The following is a 25689-nucleotide window of genomic DNA, read 5'->3' as shown; positions in this document are numbered from 1 at the left end:
CCTAGTGTTATGCAAAGAAGCTGAAAAGCAGGAGGCTGAAGCCCACATGCTGGTGTCATGTATGGCCTGTAAAGCGGGGTTATCCCCTCAGGATTTCATACAGAATGGATTATGTGGTTACAAGGAGTCACCACATCAATCAAATTAACCAGCTCCAGGGCAGGAACCCCCTTGGGCTTCCTTTTCCCAGATCATGGCGCTGATTGTAGACCGGTTATCTGCTCCTAGGCTGGCCCCTACTATGGGGTACCCTCAGCAGCTACAACCTACTATGTTTATGCCCCCTATGCATCCGTCCTGGATGGACGTTTATGACCACCCATGTAAGAGTATGGCTTCACCCCCTGTTGCATTTCAGAAAGCGCTGCAAGCAGCTAGGCCGGTACAGCCTAAAACCAGAAGGCGGTCGGCTTCTTCCTATCACTCCGCCCAGCCTGCAGACTCTGCTGCATCTTCTGATGGGTGTGAGGATATACTGGGCTTCTCTCAAGAGTCTCTCTCAGGAGAGAAGGACCATTTTCCAACAGCAGATGTTCCCTCCTTGATTAGGGCTGTCAAAGCTGTGCTAAACATAGATAGTGAGGAGCCAGAGCTATGGAAGGCTCCGGTGTTTAAATGCCGGAAGGTTGTGAAAGCGGAGTTTCCCAAGTTTGAGCATCTCTCTGAACTTATGGGGGGCATGGAGTTTTCCAGATAGACGATTCCATGTTACAAAAAAAGTTACGGCTTTATACCCCCTCCCACTAGACGAAATTTACTAAGATGGGAGTTTTATTTAAGAAGTGATGTTGCCCATAGCAACCAATCAGATTCCAGGTATTATCTTCTAGAAGGTGCTAGATAAATGAGAAGTAGAATCTGATTGGTTGCTGTGGGTAACATCACTTTTTAAATAGAACTCCCATCTTAGTAAATTTACCCCTGGTCAGGAGCGCCACGTTGCCCATACCATCTTCATCCTCCCTTAAGGATTCTGCAGATAGGAGACTTGAAGCCTGTCTCAAGGCGGTCTTTTCTCTGTCGGGAGCTTTTACCCACCCCGCCCGGCCATAGTTATGGCCTGGTTTTCTAAGGTCATTGAGGAATGGATAAAGGCACTGGAAAATACTATTCCAGAGAACAGCTGACCATTATCTCCTATATTAAGGAGGCAGCCTCCTATCTAGAGAGGTGGCATTGGACGCCGGTATTCTGTCCTCTAAGGCATCAGCTGCCTCAGTTGTGGCTCACAGAGCCCTTTGGTAAAGGGACTGGAAAGCAGATGCAGGGTCCAAGAAGGCCCTGGAATCCCTTCCATTTACGGGAGGCATTTTGTTTGGCATAGAACTGGATAAGATTGTAGCTATGGTGGCAGCCTGTAAGGCGTCTGGTCTGCCTTTAACACCTACTCCTAGACCTAGGCAGTCATCCTTTCGGCCATAAGGAGAAGCAAAGGGTAGGTCTTCCTCCAGAACCAGTTCTCGTAGGAGACCACAATCTAAGAAACCTTGGGCAAACAGACACTTCCAGGTCGGACGATAAACCCAAGGCCTGATGGGGGGAATCCCGCGGTAGGAGGCCGACTTCTTCAGTTTTTGGACACCTGGCATCTCACAACAGACGCCTTGGGTCAGGAGGTGGTCTCTCAAGGGTGCATCCTTACTTTCTGGAGAATTCCCCCGCAAAGGTCTTTTTGCACAACTCCTCCAACGGAGTCTGCGAAGGTCTTGGCCCTCCAGCAAGCCATTCATTCCCTGCTTGATTCAGGGGTAATAGTCTGTGTTCCAATTCCAACCTATTTTTGATCCAAAAGCTGAATGGATCTCACCGACCTATTCTGAATCTAAAGGGTCTCAACACATTTATCCGGTTGCCCAAGTTCCGTATGGAAACCCTTCGGGCAAATGTTTTGGCAATGGAACCAGGGGATTTTATGGTGTCCTTGGACATTCAGGATGCATATCTACATGTGCCAATTACACCTTCCCACCAACAGTTTCTGCGGTTTGCAGTTCTGCAAAAACATTTCCAATTTCAGGTGTTGCCTTTTGATTTGTCAACAGCCCCTCGGGTGTTTAACAAGATAATGGCAGTGATGACGGCCTGCCTCAGGCACCAGGGAGTCAGGATACTGCCATACCCGGACGATCTCCTGATACTGGCACAATCTCCACAAGTATTGCAGCATCATCTCAGACTGACGATTGCCTGTCTACACAGACACGGCTGGATCATAAATTGGAAGAAGTCGCTTCTTCTAGTACAACTGATGGTGCACGCCTGGATTCTCTGGCACAGAGGATATATCTGCCAGAAGACAATATTGTGGCCCTTCAGTTGCGGACTTGCAGGTTTCTCCACAACCAGTCAGTATATGTTCACTCAGCAATGCAGGTTCTGGGATCCATGGTGTCCACCTTTGACATGGTGGAATGTGCTCAGTTCCACTCCAGACCACTGCAACGGCTAGTCCTCACCTGCTGGAACAGAAACTACCAGTCGATAAAGTCAGTCTTTCTCCAGAAGTTCGGCTATCCCTCTCATGGTGGTTGCAGACGTGTCGTCTGAACAGGGGTCGTCCATTCTGGATTCCAGATTGAGTACTCCTCACTACCGATGCCAGCCTCCGCAGATGGGGTGCAGTGACAGGTTGGTACACATTTCAGGGAAGTTGGATGACCAAGGAAGATCTCCTACCCATATACATCCTGGAACTGCATGCAGTATTCAGAGCACTAATGAAACGCAGACCTGTCCAGGTAGAGTCCAACAATGCCACCGCAGTAGCCTACCTCAACCATCAGGGAGGCATGCGAAGTCATGCTGCCATGGCGGAAGTGTCAAACATTCTGGTCTGGACAGAATGTCATCTTCTAGCAATCTCTGCAGTATTTGTACCAGGAGTTCTCAATTTGGAAGCGGACTTCCTAAGTCGGCAGGTTATACACACCGGGGAGTGGGCCCTTCATCCACAGGTATTTCGGAGCCAAATGGACAGATGGGGACTTCCTGAGGTAGACCTCATGACCTCAGGCCACAACCACAGAGTCCCAAGGTATGGGTCCAGAACCAGTGATCCTGCAGCCGATTTTGTGGACGTTCTGGCAGTGAAGTGGGACTTCAGGCTAGCTTATCTTTTCCTCCGTTCTCCTTTCTCCCAAGGGTCATCAGGAAATTCAAGCAGGAGGGTGGAACAGTAATACTGATAGCCCCTGCTTAGCTCAGACACCATTGGTTCACCAACCTGCAGAGTCTCTCCATAGACACTCTATGGCCTCTTCCTCTAAAACCGGACCTGTTAACACAGGGTCCCTGCCTGCATCCTTCCTTGTCTGTTTTTGACGGCGTGGCTCTTGAATCTTTAATCTTAAGAGCCAAAGGTTTTACCGGTTCGGTAATTCAGATGATGCTTAGGGCACGGAAACCTTCCTCTGCCCACATTTATTACAGAGTTTGGCACTCGTCTTTTCAGGGGTGTACGCATAGAAAATATGATCCTGGAGTTTTTAGGGTTTCTCGAGTACTTGCTTTTCTTCAGGCTGGTTTAGACCGGGGTCTCTGCCTGGCTACCCTGAAGGTTCAGGTATCTGCACTCTCAGTTTGGTTTCAGCGAAGGATCGTCCCACTGCCTGATGATAGGACTTTTTTTCAGGGTGATCTGAGAATTCAGCTTTCCTTTTTCCCTCTGGTAGCTCCGTGGGATTTGTCTTTGGTTCTCAGAGCTCTACAGGCTCCACCATTTGAACCCATGAAATCAGTAGACCTTAAGTGGTTGACAGTGAAGACAGGTTTTTCTTATGGATATCTCCTCTGCCCGCAGGGTCTCTGATTTGGCAGCCCTTTCTTGTCACTCTCCCTTTTTGATTTTTCATCGAGATAGAGCTGTTCTTCATACCAGGGCGGGTTACCTTCCTAAGGTTGTATCCCACTTTCATGTAGATGAAGAAATTGTGGTTCCAGTCTTCAGACCTCTCTGTAGGTGAAGCTTCTCTGGATGTTGTATGCGCACGAAGTGGATCGCACCAACTCCATTAGGAAATGGAATTCTCTTTTTGTGTTATATGGTTGTGATAAACGATGCTGGCCAGCTAACAAACAAACTCTGGCTAGGTGGCTTCGTATGACAATTTCTCAAGCTTACACACAAGCTGATCTCTCTGTTCCAAACACAGTGACAGCACATTCTACTCGATCTGTGGGACCATCGTGGGCGTTTCGTCAATGTGCCTCTGCTGAACAATTATGCAAGGCAGCCACATGGTCTTCGGTCCACACTTTTATCAAATTTTACGCATTTGATACATTTGCATCTCAGGATGCTTCCTTTGGACGTCGGATTCTCCTTTCTACTAAACAGGAGCCTTAAGGGGAACTGCTTTGGGACATCCCCAAGGTAATTCCTGTGGACCCCGAAGAAGAAAATAAGAGTTATGGCATAACATATGTTTGTTAACTACTTTTTCTTCGAGGTCCACAGGGCACTCACCCTCATGCACCTGGTATTGTTTCATCTTTTTCTTTTGTATTTCTATGATTCCCTCTTCTTAGAGAGATTGTTTCTGTGGTACAATTGTCCTTCCTTCTCCTCTAGCCTTCTCCTGCCTTGGGCTTTGTAACAAACTAAGTGCCTTTAGCCAGGGACGGGGTATATATGGAGGAGGACCCAGTGCATCCTGGGTGCTGAAGCTTGTAACTGTTTGGTGCCTGGATCACTCCAACCACATACCCCAAGGTAATTCCTGTGTACCCTATGGACCTTGAAGAAAAAGTTATACCATAACTCTTATTTTTGTGTTGAGATGGGGAAAATCTTTATTGTAAGGTTAATATGACGCAGTACATAACTTCTGGTACGTCCCTGCCAATGAATAATCATGCACTTGAAAGGGTTATATAGTATAATTTGACCAATATAGGCATGTAATTTTTCAGGGGATTTTCTCTAAAATGGCTTGCATAACATGGGACATGTATGTTGGGTGTTGCATTGATGGAAAACAGGGTTTTCAACTTGCAGGTGGATCTGTTTTTTCAAATATTAGCAAACTTGTATAAAAACAATGAAAAATCACGTTAACCACATTTTAATGTACCACACAATAATGTTCACTTTCATTTACACTTTTTTTCCCACGTTATTCAAAAATGTAAAAAAATCAGCCATTTGACACCTTTTAAAAGTCTCCAGTACTTTGCTTATCGCCACTAACAGCCTACTGTATGGTCCTGCTATCTCAGTGGTCACTTTTTTGAAGTCTGGGATGGTTTCCACAGTTTTCATGCTTTTCTCCCAGGTCGCCATGACCTCTCCACAAAGCCCATACATGTGTACTGATCTTCACCTGTTCCCTTGCTAAAGTGGAATCGATTCTTGGCTCTACAGACATGCTGGAGAGTGTATGAACAAGGAAAAAACCTGTTAAGTCTTGAGTAATTGAGAAAAAAAAAAATGGCCCAGGGTATCCATTGTATATGTGTGTGTGTGTGTGTGTGTATATATATATATATATATATATATATATATATATATATATATATATATATATACACACATATATATATATATATATATATACACACATATATATATATATATACACACATATATATTTAAATAATCAACACTGACCTTATACATAATAATGTAATAGGCCTGATCCTGAGTTGGGTGTAAAGCAAGAAAAAACAAGTAACATTGCAGCAGGTGGGGCAGATTTAAAATGTGATATATGTTGGTATTTACCCTTCATGCAATACAGTTACTTGTTCTATTTTGCTTTACTCCCAACTCAAAATCAAGCCAATGTGTGTATGAAAAGCTACTATATTAACTCTGAATTTAACTGAAATGTTTTTCTTTAAGGTTACGGAAAAATCTGAAGTCCCTAATAATAGTTCATCCTTCATGGTTTATCAGGACACTTCTGGCTATTACAAAACCTTTCATTAGGTAATGAAGAAATATTTATTTTATGATTTGTTCTTTGTATTTATTTTGTTTACTGATTTTGTTCTTGTGTTTTTTGTTTTCATTTCAGCTCAAAGTTCAGCCAGAAAATTAGGTATGTCTTTAGCCTGGTAGAATTAGCAGAACTTATTCCGATGGAGTATGTCAGCATACCGGAGTGCATAAAAGAGTATGTCATGTTTTGTTTCTTCACTTTGTTTTTAAAATATTGTTTTCAGATATTGTCTAGGCTTATATTTGTTTGTATGTTTTAATATTTGCTTTATACTCAGATCTTCGACTACAACTGTGGATGTTTTATTTGTTTTTATTATGATGGATTAATTTAAAATAATACTGTGTTGGTAGCTTACTATATAAATACTCCACATGGAAAGACATCACAGTTATAAGATCTAATACGTGGTTATGAGCTGTTGTGTTATGTTCACTGAAATCTGAACTGATATGTTCTGAAGGTTTAATACTAATTAGCATTAAATAAATATTTATGAATATATGCAAATTATTAGCTATAGCCAAGAGAGAGAGAGAGAGAAAATATATATATATATATATATATATATATATACACACACATACACACACAGTCAGGCGCATAAATATTGGGACATTGACAGAATTTTCATATTTTGCCCTCTGTTCACCACCACAATGGCTTTGAAATAAAACAAACAAGATGTGCTTTAACTGTAGACTTTCAGATTTAATTTGAGGGTAATTACATCCAAATCAGGTGGTGTAGGAATTACAACGGTTTCTATATGTGCCTCCCACTTTTTAAGGGGCCAAAAGTAATGGGACAAACTAAACAATCCTAAATGTAACTTTCACTTTTTAATACCTTGTTGCAAATCCTTTGCAGGCAATTACAGCCTGAAGTCTGGAACGCATAGACATCACCAGATGCTGGGTTTCATCCCTGGTGATGCTCTGCCAGGCCTCTACTGCAAATGTCTTCAGTTCCTGCTTGTTCTTGGGGCATTTTCCCTTCAGTTTTGTCTTCATCAAGTGAAATGCATGCTCAATCGGATTCAGGTCAGGGGATTGACTTGGCCATTGCATAACATTCTACTTTTTAGCCTTAAACTCTTTGGTTGCTTTTGCAGTATGCTTCGGGTCATTGTCCATCTGCACTGTGAAGCGCCATCTAATGAGTTCTGAAGCATTTGACTGAATATGAGCATAAAATATTGCCCGAAACACTTCAGAATTCATTCTGCTGCTTTTGTCAGCAGTCACATCATCAATAAATACAAGGGAACCAGTTCCATTGGCAGCCATACATGCCCACGCCATGACACTGCCGCCACCATGCTTCACTGATGAGGTGGTATGTTTTGGATCATTAGCAGTTCCTTTCCTTCTCCATACTCTTCTCTTCCCATCACTCTGGTACAAGTTGATCTTTGTCTAATCTGTCCGTAGGATGTTGTTCCAGAACTGTAATGGCTTTTTTAGATGTTTGGCAAATGCTAATCTGGTCTTCCTGTTTTTGTGGCTCACCAATGGTTTACATCTTGTGGTGAACCCTCTATATACTCTTGTAAAGTCTTCTCTTGATTGTTGACTTTGACACATATACACCTACCTCCTGGAGAGTGTTTTTGATTTGGCCAACTGTTGTCAAGGGGTTTTTCTTCACCAGGGAAATAATTCTTCTGTCATCCACCACAGTTGTTTTCCGTTGTCTTCCAGGTCTTTTGGTGTTGCTGAGCTCTGCGGTGCGTTCTTTCTTTTTAAGAATGTTCCAAACAGTTGATTTGGCCACACCTAATGTTTTTGCTTTCTCTCTGATGGGTTTGTTTTGATTTTTCAGCCTAATGATGGCTTGCTTCACTGATAGTGACAGCTCTTTGGATCTCATTGAGAGTTGACAGCAACTGATTCCAAATGCAAATGTCACACCTAGAATCAACTCCAGACCTTTTACCTGCTTAATTGATATTGAAATAACGAGGGAATAGCCCACACCTGTCCATGAAATAGCTTTTGAGTTTATAGTCCCAGTACTTTAGGCCCCTTAAAAAGTGGGAGGCACATATAGAAACCGTTGTAATTCCTACACCGTTCACCTGATTTGGATGTAATTACCCTCAAATTAAATCTGAAAGTCTGCAGTTAAAGCACATCTTGATAGTTTAATTTCAAAGCCATTGTGGTGGATTTGAAATTAAACATACACACACACACACACACACACACATACATATATATATATATATATATATATATATGTGTGTGTGTATGTATGTGTGTGTATATATATATATATATATATCTATACATTTTTTATTTTATTTTTTTTCTCTCTCTCTCTCTCTCTCTCTCTCTCGGCTATAGAGCTAATAATTTGCAGAAATTCGGAAATATTTATTTATTGCTAATTAGCATTAAACCTTCAGAACATATGAGTTCAGATTTATATAGTATTTTCTACTAGTACCTGGCATTGCCCAGGTTTAAATCTTCAAGTTATTAAGTTTTATCATGTGATGTCATCCAAATCCTTCCAGTGGAAGGCCCAGAACAGGCTCCCTGGGTCACAGTTCCTTCTGACTGACAAACTCTGCCGTGGGGTCTGACCAGGACCCCAACCACTCCCATTAGGTATCCCACACCAATTGCCACCCCTCTGTGAAGTTTCATCCAAATCCATCCAGAGGAAGGCCCAGAACAGGCTCCCCGGGTCAAACTGCTCCCAAGCGTATACCAAAGGGAGGTTCGAGTGGGACCTCAACACTCTAGTATGTCTTTTGGGATCCAATGTTACCACTGTGAAGTTTTCGTCTACATTCATCCAGTGGAAGGCTCAGAACAGGCTCCCTGGGTCAAAGTTCTGCCCAGCGTATACCAACGGGAAGTCCGACCGGGACTCTAACCCCCTAAAACATGGCCTGGTTCCAAATGGACCACTTTGCGTTGGTTTCATCCCAATCGGTGCAGGAGCGTCTGAATGGATAACTGGACAAATAAATTAACAAAAAAAAAACAGACTAATGAAAAAAAAAAAAAAAAAAATATAAATATATATATATATATATATATATATATATATATATATATATAATGGCCCCAAATGTTGTACACTTACCTAGTGAACCCCATATTGTACCAGTACCACAGCCCTCATAATATTGTGTGCTCACCGCAATGTCGCCAGTATTTGATCACATATTACTGTTATTGGACAAATAGTTTTAACCCTTCAATTCATTTCTATCGCCGGGAGAAAGGGAAGCTATAGTCCTTGAAATTAAATTCTTGCAAGAGGAATGGACAATAATGATTTAGTTTATCCCTTTCTTAATCTAAAGTTAGCCGATGATTTCTAGGGACCAGGTGCTAGCATTCTTTTTTTTTTTTTTTTTTTTTTTTTTACATGCACACATAATGATGCATGTGCTCTATTAAACAAAACTGTATGAGCAATACTATAAGTGGCTGAAAATAAAAAATAGGAGCACTGGGCATTCTTTACCTGATTATAATTGTTTTAGTTGAATATTTTTCAGGAGTATGGTACTGATTTAAATAACATTCTACCTTTTATATGTGTGTGAGTTATTTCTGGTACTGAACTCCAACTCTTTCCTACTAAGGTTTGACGAAGGAAAATGTAAAAAGAACCACAAAAGGTATCTGCACACCTATACTAGGTTGCACCAAGATGAGTCTATTCCCTCTGCACAAACTAACCCTTCCCTTATTGGTTGGCTTGGAGAATACCATATAGCTCTAGTAAATATAAACATTCACCATATACATTATTTTAATGCAGTCACTTAGAAATTAATTATATTTATTACCATTAATGTTAGTTATATTCACTACTGGTCCAAGAGTCCTAACATTTGCTGGCCAGTCAGCAGTAAATTAGTTGATGCAAATGCACTTAAACCTCTCCATGTAGCGAGAGGGATCTTGGCATGTTACTATACAATAATGGAAAAATATATGCTGCATGGCTCTTCCTTTCCTATTTGTCTGCACACACACGTAACATTTATACACATATTTTATCTGGTCTTTTCATTTATTTTTTAATTTTCCTGATGTAGTAATGTTTGTATTTTCTGTGCTGCAGTGTTCAAGCTAACCAATACTTCACCGTGGAGAGAGTTCCCGATCCTTTCTCACTTTCTTGCCAGCTTTCCATGCACGTAGTAGATGACACGAGACCTATTTAATACCCAATCTGCATCAATTTCTCCTGCCTGTAATTGAAATACTGCCTTTGCAATCCCACAGCTTGCATGAGCAACATCACATTAACAGAAATTTGGCTTCAATGATGCATCAATTAATTGAAAGACACAATAAATTCAAATATGTAATTATTTCCGAATTACACATTTCAAGTGCTTTTAAGATAATTACTTTCATTTTTTTTACTATTCGCTAGGGAGTTCTCTTTATTCCATTTTTATTGCCGTTTTATGGGGTTTTTTTTGTTTTTTAAGACTGTACATTGCTTTAGAATTCTAGATGTTAAATCATTTAGAGCCTAGATAAAATGTTTGGATGACCTTGAAGCCACATATAAGAAAATGTTGGTCTTAGGAAATTAAACTCTAATGGTGCATACACACGGTCAGATTTTTCCTTCAGATCTGAATGATCACTATTTAAAAATCGTTCAGTCGTTCATATCTGAAGGAAAATCTGACATCTGACATGCCTGGACGATGAACGATGCGCGTTCCCGTTTGTCAGATAACGATATCTGACATCTGATGTGTTTGCAGTCAGACTTGGACGATTCCATTCATTTTAATGCAGTCAAAAATCGTTCAATCGTTCATCTGACAAGTCTGACAAATCTGACCGTGTGTATGCTCCATTACTTGGGTAGGTTTTGGCATAAATAACTTTGATACATTTGATTGAAATATAGGTAAAACAATACCAAATGGGAAGGATCTGTCTATGCGACTTGTAGTAAATAAGAATCTGTGTGGATGTACAGTGGACATTGTTGAAACCAACTTGGATGAATTGCAATGTACAGAACAAGATTTACTTTTTCTAAAGCACACATCTTTTACAACTCCTATGATTACAATTAAAGTCTTTCTTTTTTGCTGCATGCATTATGAACCAACCACAACCTTTTAAATATTGACATTCAGATATTGCATACCGTTTCATTGTTTTAATATAAAAACAATAACATTTTCTGAGCGACTGCGTCCTCACCACATTACAGTTCAAGAGAAAATAATTATAAATGTATAATAAATCGCATCACCACTGTGATATGTAAATATAGTTATTTTTATCTTTTAGACATCCTCTATGGAGCCATTGATGGGTTATCAGATAAGCTGTTTTATAATTATTTTTGGTGTGGACCACTTTTTATCTATTCATGTAACAGTGGTGTTGAGATGTATTATTGCACTAGGAGGCGCCCTTGTTCTCATATTTTTCAGATGTTCAGATTTCATCGTGATCTGGACTAAGTTTGCTGCTGTTCCTTATTGATGGAAATTCACTAGGCACTTTATGAAGATATACATACTTGAAAAGTATGAGTGATGTTATGTGAAACATTAACTCATGGTGCCAACTGTTGGAAAATGAATCGCTGAACATCAGTATAATATATGGCTGTTAAATTACATAAAATTAAACCGAAAAATCCATGTTTTCTCCACATCCTGAAATTAACTTCTATATTTTAGAGACTATCTGGCTCAATGTACTGTTAAATACTTAAGTTATCTTAAATAGAAAGATGAATTCATAAAGTGGCTGAAATACTTTCCACATTTATTTTAATTGCATTACCTATTTTTTAAGTTCCTATGATCAATGTTAACCTATCAATTATTCAAAACCCAATAATTTATAATAATAATGTTCCCCAAATTGGGGGCTCACGCCATATAAGTGGAGGTAGCTAAGGAGTACTTCGGGATTATTGCTATTGATGAATTGACAGTTATTTTATGTTAATATATGTGTATATATTCTAAATTTACATTACTTCTCTATCTTATGTGATTGAAAAAATATATATTTTTCACTAAGGATTAATGATTGGTCCTGTGGGGTTGATGCTTTATTTGCATGCTGGGAAAAAAGTAAATAACCTCTTGCTGAAATTCGTATGTATGGTCTATGTATTCCAAAAAGTGCTGATTTTCTGCAAAGTATCTAACTTGTTGCTGACAGCACTACTTTAAAATTCAGTTTCAGTCATGTGTTGAAGTGGTTTTTGCACAACAGAGATGTTCTCTTCTAAATTTAAAGACATACACTATAGTTTTTGTTCACAAATAATATTTCATTTGTTCATTGTTCTATCTAGAGTTGATAAGGAACTTAACAAGAAGACTGAAGACAAACCCAGTGAGCAATAAGGGATGTAGATGATGTCCGATAAACCTGAGCAACGTCCATGAAGAAGGGGAATAGTCTTGTTTCTTCCATTTTCAGTATATTTTCCTAATTTTCTTGCACTGAGTTGCCTTTTGAGATGTGACTATGGGTTAGAACAAATGGAGCTGGCATCCGTGGAGCAGCAAATTGTTACAGAAGAACAAGGACAAGTGCAATAAACTTTTCATTGCTGGTGCCCTTTATGTTAAATGTTTATGTTAATTGGAATACAAGTAGAAGTACCCACAACACTTGGTTATACAGGAGGAAGAGGTCATCGGGCATGACATGTTTGCTTGACAAAAGCTGAACATAGTGTTCTCAAACATTATGGATTTTATTTTTTTCACTGTGGTTTTCAAACAGTGCATTAGTGTCAAAGTATTGGTAATGAACTTGCTAGAGTTGTTTGCAATGTTTTTAGTTGATAACGTAGAGTCTGTAACATATAGAAGCACTATCAGGTTGTAGCAGTATGTCTAGTGGGTTAGTGTAGGTGATAAATAGTTTCTGTATTTTTCTTGAACAGAAATCCTGATACTTGTGATGAGCAAAGTTTTTGTATTTGGGGCACAATTATTTTTAAGGGTCTAGCATATAAAGTGGGTGGCAAGTGAAAATTCCATCAATATACTTCACTAAAAATGTGGAAATTTCACCGTAATGTTGGATTAGGCAAAAGATTTGTGCATCTAACCAAAATAAGTTACTGATTTCAAAGCATATCAGAAATATGTTTTCATTGCAAATAGGTTTTCCCCTGAAGTTTGTTTGGGATGTTGTAGATGTATTGCTAGCTATGCCCCCTCTATAATATCATGGTTGCTAATTTTATTCATGAGGCATATGGCTTGGTTGGTGCTTCCAATTATTTTTCCAAAGAGCATCATCACCCCATGTATACATGAATTAGTAGTTCTACGCCTGTAGAGTATTAGAAATCTATATATGAACTTTGCTTAGATGAACTCTGGTGGTTACAATTCTTTCTTTCTTCTGCTCTGTTCACCTGGTATTCAGCAGATCGGGAGGAAGCTTGAAATAGTAATCACGTTTTGTTGTGCATGTCAAAGGTACATACACATGGACTTTACAAGGATCATAGCGTTAAGCTTTAAAGCAGGGGTGGGTATCCCAGCATGCCCTGATGGCAAAACTGTGGCAGGGCATGCTGAAATGTGTAGTCCCACAGCAGCTGAAGGGCCGCTTATTGCCCACACATGTTTTAAAGGGTCTAAAATGTATTTGTCTAGCAACTGTGGTCTGCATAGTGTGCAGTTTGTGTCACTACTTACAAAACAGGCCTTGTCTAACGCGTGTCTGTGCATCTATCTTTATCCTGGTCACATAACACAGGTTACATTAAAAAAATATCTATTTAGTCCACAGCAAGTAGGTATTTTAACATAATACATGATTTTATTTATGCTAAAGTTGTGATGTCACTATAATTTTTGAAATACTTACATGACATAATTACAATCTGGGTATAAGTATTACATGAATACATACATCAGTTATAACAGTATTATCTAAAGTAGATTATCACGATAATAATTGTGCCTATTTTTTTTTTTTAAACTGTATTATACTTTTAATAAGCTGTTATCTACAACCTCACTATATCTGTTTACACAAACCATAGAAATACCTAGCCCATCTTGCATTGCCTCTTCACCATGATCCTGCTTGTTCCCATCCTCAGCTTTGCAGCACATATTATTTTCCCAGGTTCACAAGTATGTTTACGTGCATATGTATGTGAGTGTTTTTATCGTGTGTGTGTGTATATATATATATATATATATATATATATATCAGGGCTCTGACTGGAGGAAGGGTGGTCTCTGTATCACTACCTTTTTGCATGGATATGGTGCAGATTTTTTATCGGTATGTGTTTACAAATTGAATGTCTCCCACCTCAGATGACATATGTCAACAACATCCACGTTAGCCATTATTAGCACTTATCTGAAGTTATTTCATCTTGTGAATAGTGAATTTGTTACTGCACCAGAAGTCTGAAAGCAAAGTTACATGTGTTATGGATAGTACATGAGTTAAGGTGGGTACATATTATGCGCTATATACCAAGCCGATGGCATGATGCGATGGAATGATATATCGCGCCGGCTGTACACACTACACGATCGGGTGTATGACCGCTCTATATATCGTTCCATGCTGCATTTAGCAGCATGACATTGTTCTTTGTATCTTCCATTCTGCTCAGCAGATGGGACGATGCGATTAATGACTGCTGTGCACATGCGATCAGGGATACACTCTACGTATTGCACAATGTATTGTTCCAGTTCGCAGCAGAACGATATATTGTGCGAGAGATCACATATTGTGTACCCAGCTTTATGTTGGTGGTCCTAAGTAGGGATGCCTATTTATGTCTGTTGGCAAAGGAAACTTACTGAGGCAAGGTTGTCAGCCACTTATTTCTGCATATTAACTGAGGAATAGCTATATCTCCTTATGGAACTTTGACTTTCTAGTAATTAACATTTTACATTGTAGCTGCGCAACAGACTGAACATTGAACCCGTCCTTTCTTATTCCTAAAAATCATTGGATACTTCTATGCAGTAATACATTTTCCACCGTTAAGAATACAGGTTTGTATTAGGGATGTGCAGGCTCGGATAGGTTCGAGTTTGCACGTGGAGTTCGGATTTTTCCCTCCAAAAAAACGGAACTCAGAACGAGGCAAAACGTCATCTTACATGGACGAACATCATCATTCCTGGTCTTTTGTCCAGGAATGATGATGTTCGTCCATGTAAGATGACGTTTTGCCTCGTTCTGAGTTCCGTTTTTTTGGAGGGAAAAATCCGAACTCCACGTGCAAACTCGAACCTATCCGAGCCTGCACATCCCTAGTTTGTATACATTAAATATGGTTTCTTCTTGAGGAATAATGTCAATGGCTCAAGGCACTGTGCTTGATTTTTGTTTTTTTAGCTTCTGGCTTTGCAAAGCCTAAGAAGTCGCACCAAATCTAGCCATAAGGAATTTTAGTATATAGCAGTCTTTTACAGGGAAATGATTGGTTGGGAGGGTAATGATCCCTTGGAGCCTGGATCCCAAAAGTCATGTACTGTTAAATGGCATCAAACGATTAAAAGTACCCATCAGTCAATCTCTGAATGTTACAAGGCTATCAGGTGCATGGGAAGCTGATGCTGTCTTTTTACTTGTTTACCATAATACCTACCTTTTAATATTTGTATTAGAATTATTTTATATTTGTTTTGTTTTATGTATATAGAACGCACTCTTGCGATTTTTATCTGGAGGGTGCATGTTCTTTATTGAAATATTTATATTCATAAAAAAAGGACAGAGCTAATATATATTTTTATGGATTTTTGTGAACAATCTTTTATAATGTGCTCCCTGTGCCCTCTGCAAGCAAGTGCTCAGATTGTCACTGACTGTTGTAAAGAAGATATTATAAAGCTGTGTTGTACATGTAGGGTATGGGCAAATAATGTTGCTGTTCATACAAATGTGTTATATGCATATTGTCCGATTGCTCATTTAATATCCCTTTATACTGAGCAGGTAAAAGAAAATTATGTTGCACAAAGATTGATTCATGTTTGTTGTATAAATAAACATAATAAAAACTGGACAGGATATGTGTTGGCACTTTTTTTCATGACTTCTTAGGCCAAGAACAGAACTCTACTTTGGATTATATACTACGTAGACTATATTTGATTATAAATTGCCATTGTATTTTGTAAAAAACTTTGGGCCTGATTCAGACCCACTCGCGAGCGGCTGTCCGCTCGCAAGTGGGTCGATGTTCTGCACTGAGCATGCGCACGACGGAGGGAGCTCCGTCGTGCGCATGCGCCAGACGCGACGAGCAAAGGAAAGTCCTTCGCTCGTTGTGTCTGATCAAAGGGGGCGTGCTGTCGATGTTGATTGACAGCACGCCCCCTTTGGTGGGCGTGCCGGGGGCGTGCCTCCCTGACGGGGGCGTTCCTAAGGGAACGCCTACCGTCAGAAGCCGGCCCACTGACATCACTAGTGATGTCAGTGGGAGTGATTTTGGCTCTGATAGAGCCAAAATCACTCCGGGCCTTGCGGTTGAAAACCTCAACCGCAGGCTCCGGCTCGCAGTTTCGATGGTCGCGATGGTCAAGACCATCGCGGCCATCAAACTGCACGCTCGTATAGGCTGTGGGTGGTGACCCACAGCTATACGAGCGTCCAGGAGGACGCTCCATAGTTATGGAGGACGGCCCTCATTCAGAGCGTGCGCTCTGCTCAGAGCGTACGGCTCTGAATGAGGGCCTTTGTTCCTTGTTCAATAAGGTGTGATATCTGCCCACCTGTAATATTTGTAATTGTCTTAGTTCATTATATTTGGAGTGGCATGGTGGAAGTAACCAGGGGGTATAACTCAGGGGAGAATTCAGTTAGCTGTGGTACTTTACCGCCAGATAATTGATCCCCCGGGCTAATTCAATTAGACCTGAAGTCAGAAATTATCAGGACGTGGCCTAATCACGGGAGGCGTGGCCATGCCCCTTTAAAAACCGGCACTGAGGAGGGGGTTGCTGTCTCGCAAACAAAAGCAGGATCCTAATTGGTTACTTTTAATGCAGGACATTTATAGTAATCATTTGGTGGCCTTTAGAAGACCTAATTAAGTGCATATAATGTGTCAACATCTGGTGCACAGTTGACAACCCTCCAAGTTTGCAATCTAGCTCCAGCTAGGCTGACTATGGAATCACGACACTTAGGGGGAGATGTATCAAGCCTCCTAAAGAGTAGAGAAGTGGGCCAAAGCAACCAACAGCTTCTACCTATCATTTATATAGAGTGTACTTGATAAATGCTAGCTAAAAGCTGATTGGTTGCTATGGGCTACTTATCAACAAAACCTCTTCTCCATGCTTTTGTGAGCTTGTCACCTTTGTCTCTATTTCTTTACTGATGCTCCAAGTCTTGAGTCAACAAAAAAAAAAGTAGATGTAATAATGTTATTTATATAGCACTTCTCTCCCAATAGGACTCAAAGTGCTTTACATGTGCATTTAAAATACAAAATAAGCTTAACAGAAAAGAGAAACCTTTGTGAATGGACAGTAGTGTAATGCTGAGTAAACGGGTAAAACTGGGTACACACTGGTTCAATGTGTCGGCCAACCTATTTTGACGATTGGTACGCGTATACAGCAGTGGTGTCAAACTTGGGCCATCCAGCTGCAGTGGAATTACACATGCCAGCATGCACTGCCACCGTTTTGTTGTTAGGGTATGCTAAAACTATTGCAGGGCATGCTGGGATATGTAGTCCCACAGCAGTGGGATGGCCACGAGGTTGACACCCCTGGTATACACACCTACCAATAGTCTGCCTGATGTGCCGAGCTTGACAGCTCAGCTAGGCGTGCATTTAAATTGGCCGCCCAGATGTGCTGTCAATCACCGCCGGGTCCCCGCAGCATGTGTACGAGCAATCTGTGGGTCGCCTGTACACACCAGCAGATGACCAATATATCTTTCATATATATTGGCCATCTGCTGAGCTGCACACTTGTGACTTTGTGAGAGGACCTGGAAAACATGCACTGTTTGGGGTCCTGAGGACCGAGTTTGAGAACCTGTGGTCTAGAACAGTGGCTCTCAAACTCTGTCCTCAGGACTCCACACAGTGCACATTTTCCAGGTCACCCAGCAGGAGCACAGGTGTATTCATCACTCACTGACACATTTTAAAAGTTCCACAGGTGGAGCTAATTATTTCACTTATGATTCTATGAGGAGACCTGGAAAACATGTACTGTTTGGGGTCCTGAGGACAGAGTTTGAGAACCTGTGGTCTAGAACATACAGTCAAGTTTGGCCTATTTGCAATAATATTAATAATAACAATAGAATGTCTTTTCCCTCTAGATTTGTTTTTCACCTAATAGCAGTATATTTGTTTACATATACTTATAAGTCATAATAACTTAAACTGACTTAGTGGGTATCCACTTGCCGATTAAATTGAGCGATAACGATATAGTTCAATTGCTCATTAATCGTGCACAAATCAGGCATGAAAATGTCAGAAACTATCAGCGATGCGCGCTCCCGCTGGTCATTTCCAACATCATTGCCTAAACATGCTGGTCAATTTGCCGATAACGACGGATTGACCATGTTCAGGGAGGGTGCTACACACAATGACATATCGTTCAGTGTAGGCACTGCAGGGGAAGAGGAACGACTGTACGATTACAATGTTGTAATCGTACGGTCGTTCAACTATCTGCTAGTGGGTACGCACCTTTAAGGTTATGTGGGTTACAATTTTGGAGATAATTGCTACTATTTTTTTAAAAGTATTAAAACATTTATTGGTTTCCAAAATATATAGCCAAATCTATGAATCTAGTCAAACTACCGTATATACTCGAGTATAAGTCGACCCGAATATAAGCCGAGGTACCTACTTTTACCCCAAAAAACTGGGAAAACTTACTGACTCGAGTATAAGCCTAGTGTGGGAAATGGCAGCAGCTGGTAATGCCCCCAGTAGTAATTCCCCCTGGTTGTGCCCCCAGTAGTAATCCCTCCTGGTAGTGCCCCCAGTGGTAATCCCCCCTTTTAGTGCCTCCAGTAGTAATCCCCCCTTTTAGTGCCCCCTGTAGTAATCCTCCCCTGGTAGTTCCCCCAGTGGTAATCCCTTTTAGTGCCCCCTGTAGTAATCCCTCCTTTTAGTGCCCCCTGCAGTAATCCCCCCCTGGTAGTGCCCCCTGTAGTAATCCCCTTTTAGTGCCCCCTGTAGTAATCGCCCCCTGATAATGCCCCTTGGTAGTGCCCCCTGTAGTAATCTCCCCCTGGTAGTGCCCCCTGTAGTCATCGCCCCCTGTAGTCCGTCCCCCCCCCCCCCACTAGTAGAGAGAGACGTGAAAAGATTTTAAAAAAAAATCACCTGAACTCCTGGTCCCGCCGCTGTCCGCTCCTCCGGCCGCTTTGCATGGGAGAGAGACGTCGTCATGACGACGTATCTCCCATCACCCACTGCGGGAGCCGGAAGATGGCTCCCGCAGTGGGAGCAGCAGCAGCCGCTGAGAGTCTGCTGTAATCAGCAGCCGCTGAGAGTCTGTCAAACACACAGCTGCCAGCTCCGGCGGCTGTGTGTTTGGCAGTGTGTAGCGCTGACCGAACTCCGTCCGGTCAGCGCTACACTTGACTCGAGTATAAGCCGAGGGGGTACTTTTTCAGCACATTTTTTGTGCTGAAAAACTCGGCTTATACTCGAGTATATACAGTAAGTTCAAGTTTGCTAAGTGTTAGGCACCCAGAATGTACATGAAGGCATATGACAAACCAGCAACAGGGTAAATAATATAAGGAACGCAGTAACAAATTAATACCATCCATGCTCTCTTTTTTTTTTTTTTTTTTTTTTTACGTATAGAAAAAAGGACAGATCTCGCCCCCTTCAAAATAAGGATTCCTGTTTTGTCAAAAACCAAAATGTGTTTTATAACCAGAATAGATTCTGGGTGTCCAAAATCTGTTCCTGAAGATGTAAAAGGGGGATGTAGTTATAATGCCGATGCCCGGGGAGGTTAGGGTGTAGTTTTACAAGGGTTAGACCACATTGGGCCATATCTTTGACAGTGGGAATCAATATAGTCATTTGCATACAACCCACGTGTATGTTTCCTGGCCCGACAAGGTTTTGGGCATAAAATCAAAATCAGATGGTAAAGTAGACACAGGTGTAATTTAGAATATGTAGCTGTAGTTTTGCAAGTGTTAAGTCATGTTGGGTCACAAAGTTTACAGTGGGAATCTACAGAGGATGGTTATTTACATACATCCCACTTGGCCCTACAAGGATTTAGGAATTACGGGTGGAAAATAATACTGAAAAGGAGCAACTAATTATTTTTCTTGCAAGTAAATCTATAACCAGAACAGATTTGTAAATACTGCCAGGCAAATGTGTCAGATATTTAGGATATATTCTATAATGTGCTAAAATGTCTGTCCCTGATATTTCCAGTCAGGGGTAGATGGTTCATCCCACTTCTCTGGGTGCTGTCTTTTCTCTTTCTGTTTGCCCTCTGGAGAGCCAGTTATGAGTTGCACGGCGTACTCTATGGCGAGTGTGTCAGCACCATCTTGCTGCAATGTGCCCAGTCTTTCCAGATCCAAGCATGGAACTGACAGTGGAGAACAACCAACTACACACTGAATGACGGCAACAGCATCCTTGGGGCTGGGCACCTAGGTGTATATATTTACTAAAGTGTGGGTTTTTAGAAGTGGAGATGTTGTCCATCGTAACCAATCAGTTTATAGGTTCAGGCAGTTCCAATCCATGCCACTATGAAACCACCACCAGCCTGTTTGGTGCCTTGCTGACAACTGTAGCTACAATAAATACTAATGGGCACCCGAACGGAGAAACAATTGAATTGCTCCATCGGGTGCCTATATGTATAGACACGCAGTAGGGGATGTATAATACAATTGAATTGCAGCCCGATAATTCAAGTCGACCTGCCAAGAGCAGTCTAGTCGGTGTTCAAACTGACTCACGAGATGTCAGATTACAATTGATGCAGGTCTGGGCATTTCAAAGATGTCAGCACAGTGGCACCAAGGTAGATCTTATTTCCACTTTGCGCTAAGGACCTGGAAGTGACGTGCAGTGAGGGCGGAAGAGCTATTCTATACCTATAAAGTCCACCTAAAGAAGAAACCTGTCCCCTCATGGGCTCGCTACGCTTCGGGCATGGTGGCTCACTGCGCTTACCACAAGATTATGGGGTCTATTTACTAAGCAGTGTTAGGAGACAGAGTGAAAGGTGATAAGGTGCCAGCCAATCAGCTCCTGTTACCTCACAGGCTGTGTTTGAAAAATGACAGTTGGGAGCTGATTGGCTGGCACCTTAGCAGTTTTCACTCTGTCTCCTAACACTGCTTAGTAAATAGACCCCATCCTCCTCCATGTCCATGGGGATGGTGGTGAACGATGTTGATGTCAGGGTCCTCTCCACGAAGGGTATCTAGACACTACCATGGCACCAACTTTTGGCATTTCAGTGTATACGAGCTGTACATTGGCACTATGAGAAACTAATCAGACATTACCTCACTACTATTACCCTAGAACAGTGGTTCTCAAACTCGGTCCCCAGGACCCCACACAGGTCATGTTTTGCAGGTCACCCAGCAGGTGCACAGGTGTATTCATTACTCACTGACGCATTTTAAAAGATCCACAGATGGAGCTAATTATTTCACTTGTGGTTCTGTGAGGAGACCTGGAAAACATGCACTGTTTGGGGTCCTGAGGACCGAGTTTGAGACTCTGTGCCCTAGAAATATCCTCTGTCAGAAGAACTCGACATCGACCTGACTGCCATAAACTCATTCTGCAGATGCGACTGCGCAGTTACATCAGCCCTAGCCGCCGCTAACCCTAGCCCTTTGGCAGGGGACCAAGGCAGTCGGATGCAGCTGTTGGGACAAATCACGTGAGAGCCTAGGAAGTCTCGCGATATCCGTGAATTGCTGGCAACGCGAGAACTGTGGGTTCATGCGCGATGCTGCACGGGAGAGAGCTTCCGGTACTCGGTACCGCTGAGCGCAGCAGCCGGTGAGATACGGTGGCCGCCATTATAGACGGCGTTACTGTATTCTGCACTCTCCAGGGAGCGGCATCGGGGCAGCTGGGAACGCAGCGGTGGATGGTCAGCAGTGTGTGACCACCATAAACCATGGCTTACCAGCTGTATAGGAACACCACACTGGGGAACAGCCTGCAGGAGAGCCTGGATGAGCTAATACAGGTGAGGCGGTGCTGCAGTACCGGCTGCAGTGTATATGGTCAGTGGGGATGTGTGTAGGATGGCTGCTGTCTGCTCGTTACTACTGTACCCTAATGGCTAGCATGGAGTAATACAGGAGAGAGCACCGGGGCACTCAGGGGCTTATTCTACATCTAGTCTTATAGGACGGGGGACATTATTCTTATAAACTGAACATTGTTATTCTTTATTTGTATGGTCGCAACAAGGTGTCTGCAGCGCCTTTCAAGGTAAATCCATACTATATCCTGTAGTTCTCCCTACTTCTCCATTGTATGGGAGTTTATTCAATTGAGCTATTCAATTGTTGTTCTGATCGGGGTGAGTGCCGCGAGCACCCATTATTTCTGCTCGCCCCCTTCTGAGGGGGCGAGCAGAAATGGACACCCAAACTAGTTTTGAAATGTTATGCTGCTTTACTTGGCTAAACCTGTTGCATTTGGGTGCGATAAGTAATTATGCTCTCATGCCTGCCGTAGCAACAATAAAATAGCTCCGTCAGTTGCCCAAAATACAATTGAATCGCCCCCTATGACTTCATTTCTCTCCATGATATTGAGCTGTACATTTATCCACCCATCCCTGACTGACCCTTCCGAAAGGTATATTTCCCCTTCAGATTCTGTACCTGGAAGTGATGTCAGTGGGGTGCGGTCTCCTGCCCATACAGTCCACCAAAAAATCTTGTCCACTCGCCACGCTTCGAGCACGGTGACTCGCTACACTTGCCACGACATTATATTCCCCCTCTATGCCCTTGTGGATGGTAGGGAATGATGTTGGACAGTAACTGATGATGTCAGGGTACAGAAGCTGAAGGGGATCTATCCACTTCCCTAATTTGCTGGGCATACACTATACAATTATGTGTCAGATATCTGTCCAATTATTATTATTTATTTAATAACAGTATCTTATATAGTATTCTGTTGCAATTTACAATTTGAGACAACATTAATAGAATAAGTCTGGGTTGTAAGAGACAGACATAAAGGTTAGAGGGCCCTGCTCGCAAATTTATAATCTATAGAGAGGGGTTGGAATGAAAACCTGGTAATCTATGGGAGCAAATGACAGTCGATCATATGGTTTTAAACACTGGAAAACAGACAAAAAACAATTGTTCAAATTTGTGTGTTTTAACCAATTTTGTCTGAACGACCATTTTTGTCTGTTTTCCAGTGTTGAACAAATAGTCAATTGTCATTTGCTCTCATATTTTCATTCCAACCAGCCAGAGTGGACAGATATCTGAAAGATAATTGTATAGTTTATGCATAACTCTTCCCCTGCCGCTAAATTCCTTGCTATTACAATATTTTGTTTTTAAGTCTCTAGGTTGTAAAGGGATGCTCAGCTCTTGGGCCGAGGCCCTTCTTTCATATGCAAATTCATCTTCCACAAACAAACTATGCCACAAAATTTTATTACAGCCAAAGTACTTATTAACCAACTGGCCCAAACTTAATTTCTTGCATAGGGGTCAGACCATAGTTCCCATTGAAGATAATGGGGACTGCAGTCTGCAGTGCTAATTAGCCTTTGCAGGTTATTTGTGTGAAATCTGCATTAGGCTGTTAGTACATAGCAACAATTCATAAAATTATGCATAAACTGCAATGAGTGCCGCCTTCTTTCTACTATTGTTTTTGAAATTGGTTGTCTTTTAAACACCCAGGAGGGCACAAGGGCATTTGTACATGTTAACCAGTGGAGTGGTGGTATAATTTACTATGTAAACTGTACTTTCTAAATAATTATATTAAAAGAATGATAAATAGGCCACTTAATCACTATTTTGTGCTTACATTCAATGTTTTGTCATTTACTTGTAAGGTACAATGTAAATAGTTTTATACAAGTACGGCGTTGCCTCAATGCTAATGGGGGGAATTCAGTTAGAATCTTGGAAAGTAGCTCTCATGTTAAGTGCTCAGAGCTATTCAAATGACTGCATCGCACCCGGTGCTTACTCAGGGAGATGCTCTTTACCAGAACAAGAGTTCCTTTAAACTGCATCTCCAGGGTTAAGTGCTGGTCACGATGCTGTTAACTGCACGTAGTAAAGCTAACTACACACTGTCAGATTTTTATTGATCGGGACGAGAAACGGAGCGATTGTTCAGTAAATTGCCAGCCACAATATCTGTGCTACGCATTATGTATTTTTTTTTATTAGAAGCTACAGATTTTCCACAATATCACACTCATATGTAGCCCACAAGAAGGATGACCTAGTGACAGAAAAACAGGAAATATCAAAAGATTATCGAAAATGCTCGCACACTGCTCGATATCGGGAAATTGACGCAGAGATGTTCGTTCTTGGCAGATCTATCGGATAATCGAAGGAATGCGTTTGTGAATGTTATTTTTTTTTTTTTCAACTGTTTTATGGGCGAAACTCTAAAACGATAATACTAATAATTCATACACACTATACAATAAATCAGGCCGATCACCCAATTATTGTCAAACCAGCCCATTGATTGTATAATAGTATGTAGCTAGCTTATGACCGCGACTAGCCCCAAAGAACTAGTCAACACTGATTTTTGCTCGCATCCTCAGGAGGGTGCGAGCAGAATTCCGCTAGTCATGACCAATTGGATAGCTCCGGGCACTTAACCCAGGAGTTACATCCTCGAGGTGCTAATAGTCCTTTTATTATCCCGTAAAGCAATCATGGCATTAATGTGGCTCCACACAGTATAGAAATCACTACTTTTTTTTTTTTTTTTTTTTTAATGGGGGAACACCGTTCCATCATGAAGTGCTTTGAGAGGAAATCAACTAGAGTAGAATCTATTGTTATGTTGAAGTCCTTTACATGAGTAGCTGGAACCATAGAGCAACAAGAAGTGAGCTATCAAGTTCTGAAGTTTGGTATACAAGGCAAAATGTTTTACCAGTGGTATGAAGTATCCTTTAAGGTGGACCTGTCACGTACACACCATAAAGGCTGCCATTTTATGGGCAATACATCAGTATTATGACATTTCTATATGGCTATATTTATAACCTTGGTATTAAATGTGATAAAAGTACCACAGTCATCTGAAGAGAGAGTTATGGAAATTGGTACCATGAAGAAGGGAGCAAAACCATCAAGCCAGTGGCCATACTGAGGGCAAGTAGTGAAAATGATTAACTGAGCGAAACCTACCCCATGTCATTTATTTATTAAATCCACTTTCTCTATTAAATGGTTATTTATCATGATACATATCATCACCATGATGAACATATTCCTGTTCTCGCTCAATCTTAAACTAAACTAATATCCTTAAAAATTTAGTTTCTCCGTTTAATAGAAACTTGTATATCCCAAATGAGCTAAGCCTCAATCAGTTCTAATCTGGCAGTGCTTTAGTAATGTCAGTAGCTCTGTAAACTAAATTATTACCTCAGTGCTTCGCAAATCCAGTCATCAGGGCACCCTAACAGTGCATGTTTTACATAGCTGGTTGCTAGAGCACAGACTTATTCACTGACACATTT

General features: G+C 41.3%; 2 protein-coding genes across 3 annotated transcripts in view; both read left to right on the top strand.

The window, feature by feature from the left end:
• The window catches only part of BNIP2 (BCL2 interacting protein 2), a 96884-nt gene extending 81857 nt beyond the window's left edge, over window positions 1–15027 (top strand). The window contains exons 8-11 of one of the 2 annotated variants that reach the window (XM_088445591.1): window positions 5843–5929; window positions 6018–6116; window positions 9550–9585; window positions 12264–15027. In XM_088445591.1, the coding sequence (XP_088301717.1) occupies window positions 5843–5929; window positions 6018–6116; window positions 9550–9585; window positions 12264–12315 (274 nt within the window). In that variant the 3' untranslated portion in view covers window positions 12316–15027. The remainder of the gene's footprint in view (window positions 1–5842; window positions 5930–6017; window positions 6117–9549; window positions 9586–12263) is intronic. The other variant, XM_088445599.1, reaches the window with a different exon arrangement.
• Window positions 15028–21865: 6838 nt separating this feature from the next.
• GTF2A2 (general transcription factor IIA subunit 2) overlaps window positions 21866–25689 on the top strand; it is a 39431-nt gene continuing 35607 nt past the window's right edge. Inside the window, exon 1 of the mRNA XM_088445579.1 lies at window positions 21866–22170. Coding sequence (XP_088301705.1) covers window positions 22099–22170 — 72 coding nt within the window. The 5' untranslated portion in view covers window positions 21866–22098. The remainder of the gene's footprint in view (window positions 22171–25689) is intronic.

This window comes from Taudactylus pleione, unplaced genomic scaffold, assembly GCF_031769625.1.
Source record: "Taudactylus pleione unplaced genomic scaffold, aTauple2 ptg000019l, whole genome shotgun sequence".
NCBI lineage: Eukaryota > Metazoa > Chordata > Amphibia > Anura > Myobatrachidae > Taudactylus > Taudactylus pleione.
This window is presented reverse-complemented; position numbering and strand designations above follow the sequence as displayed.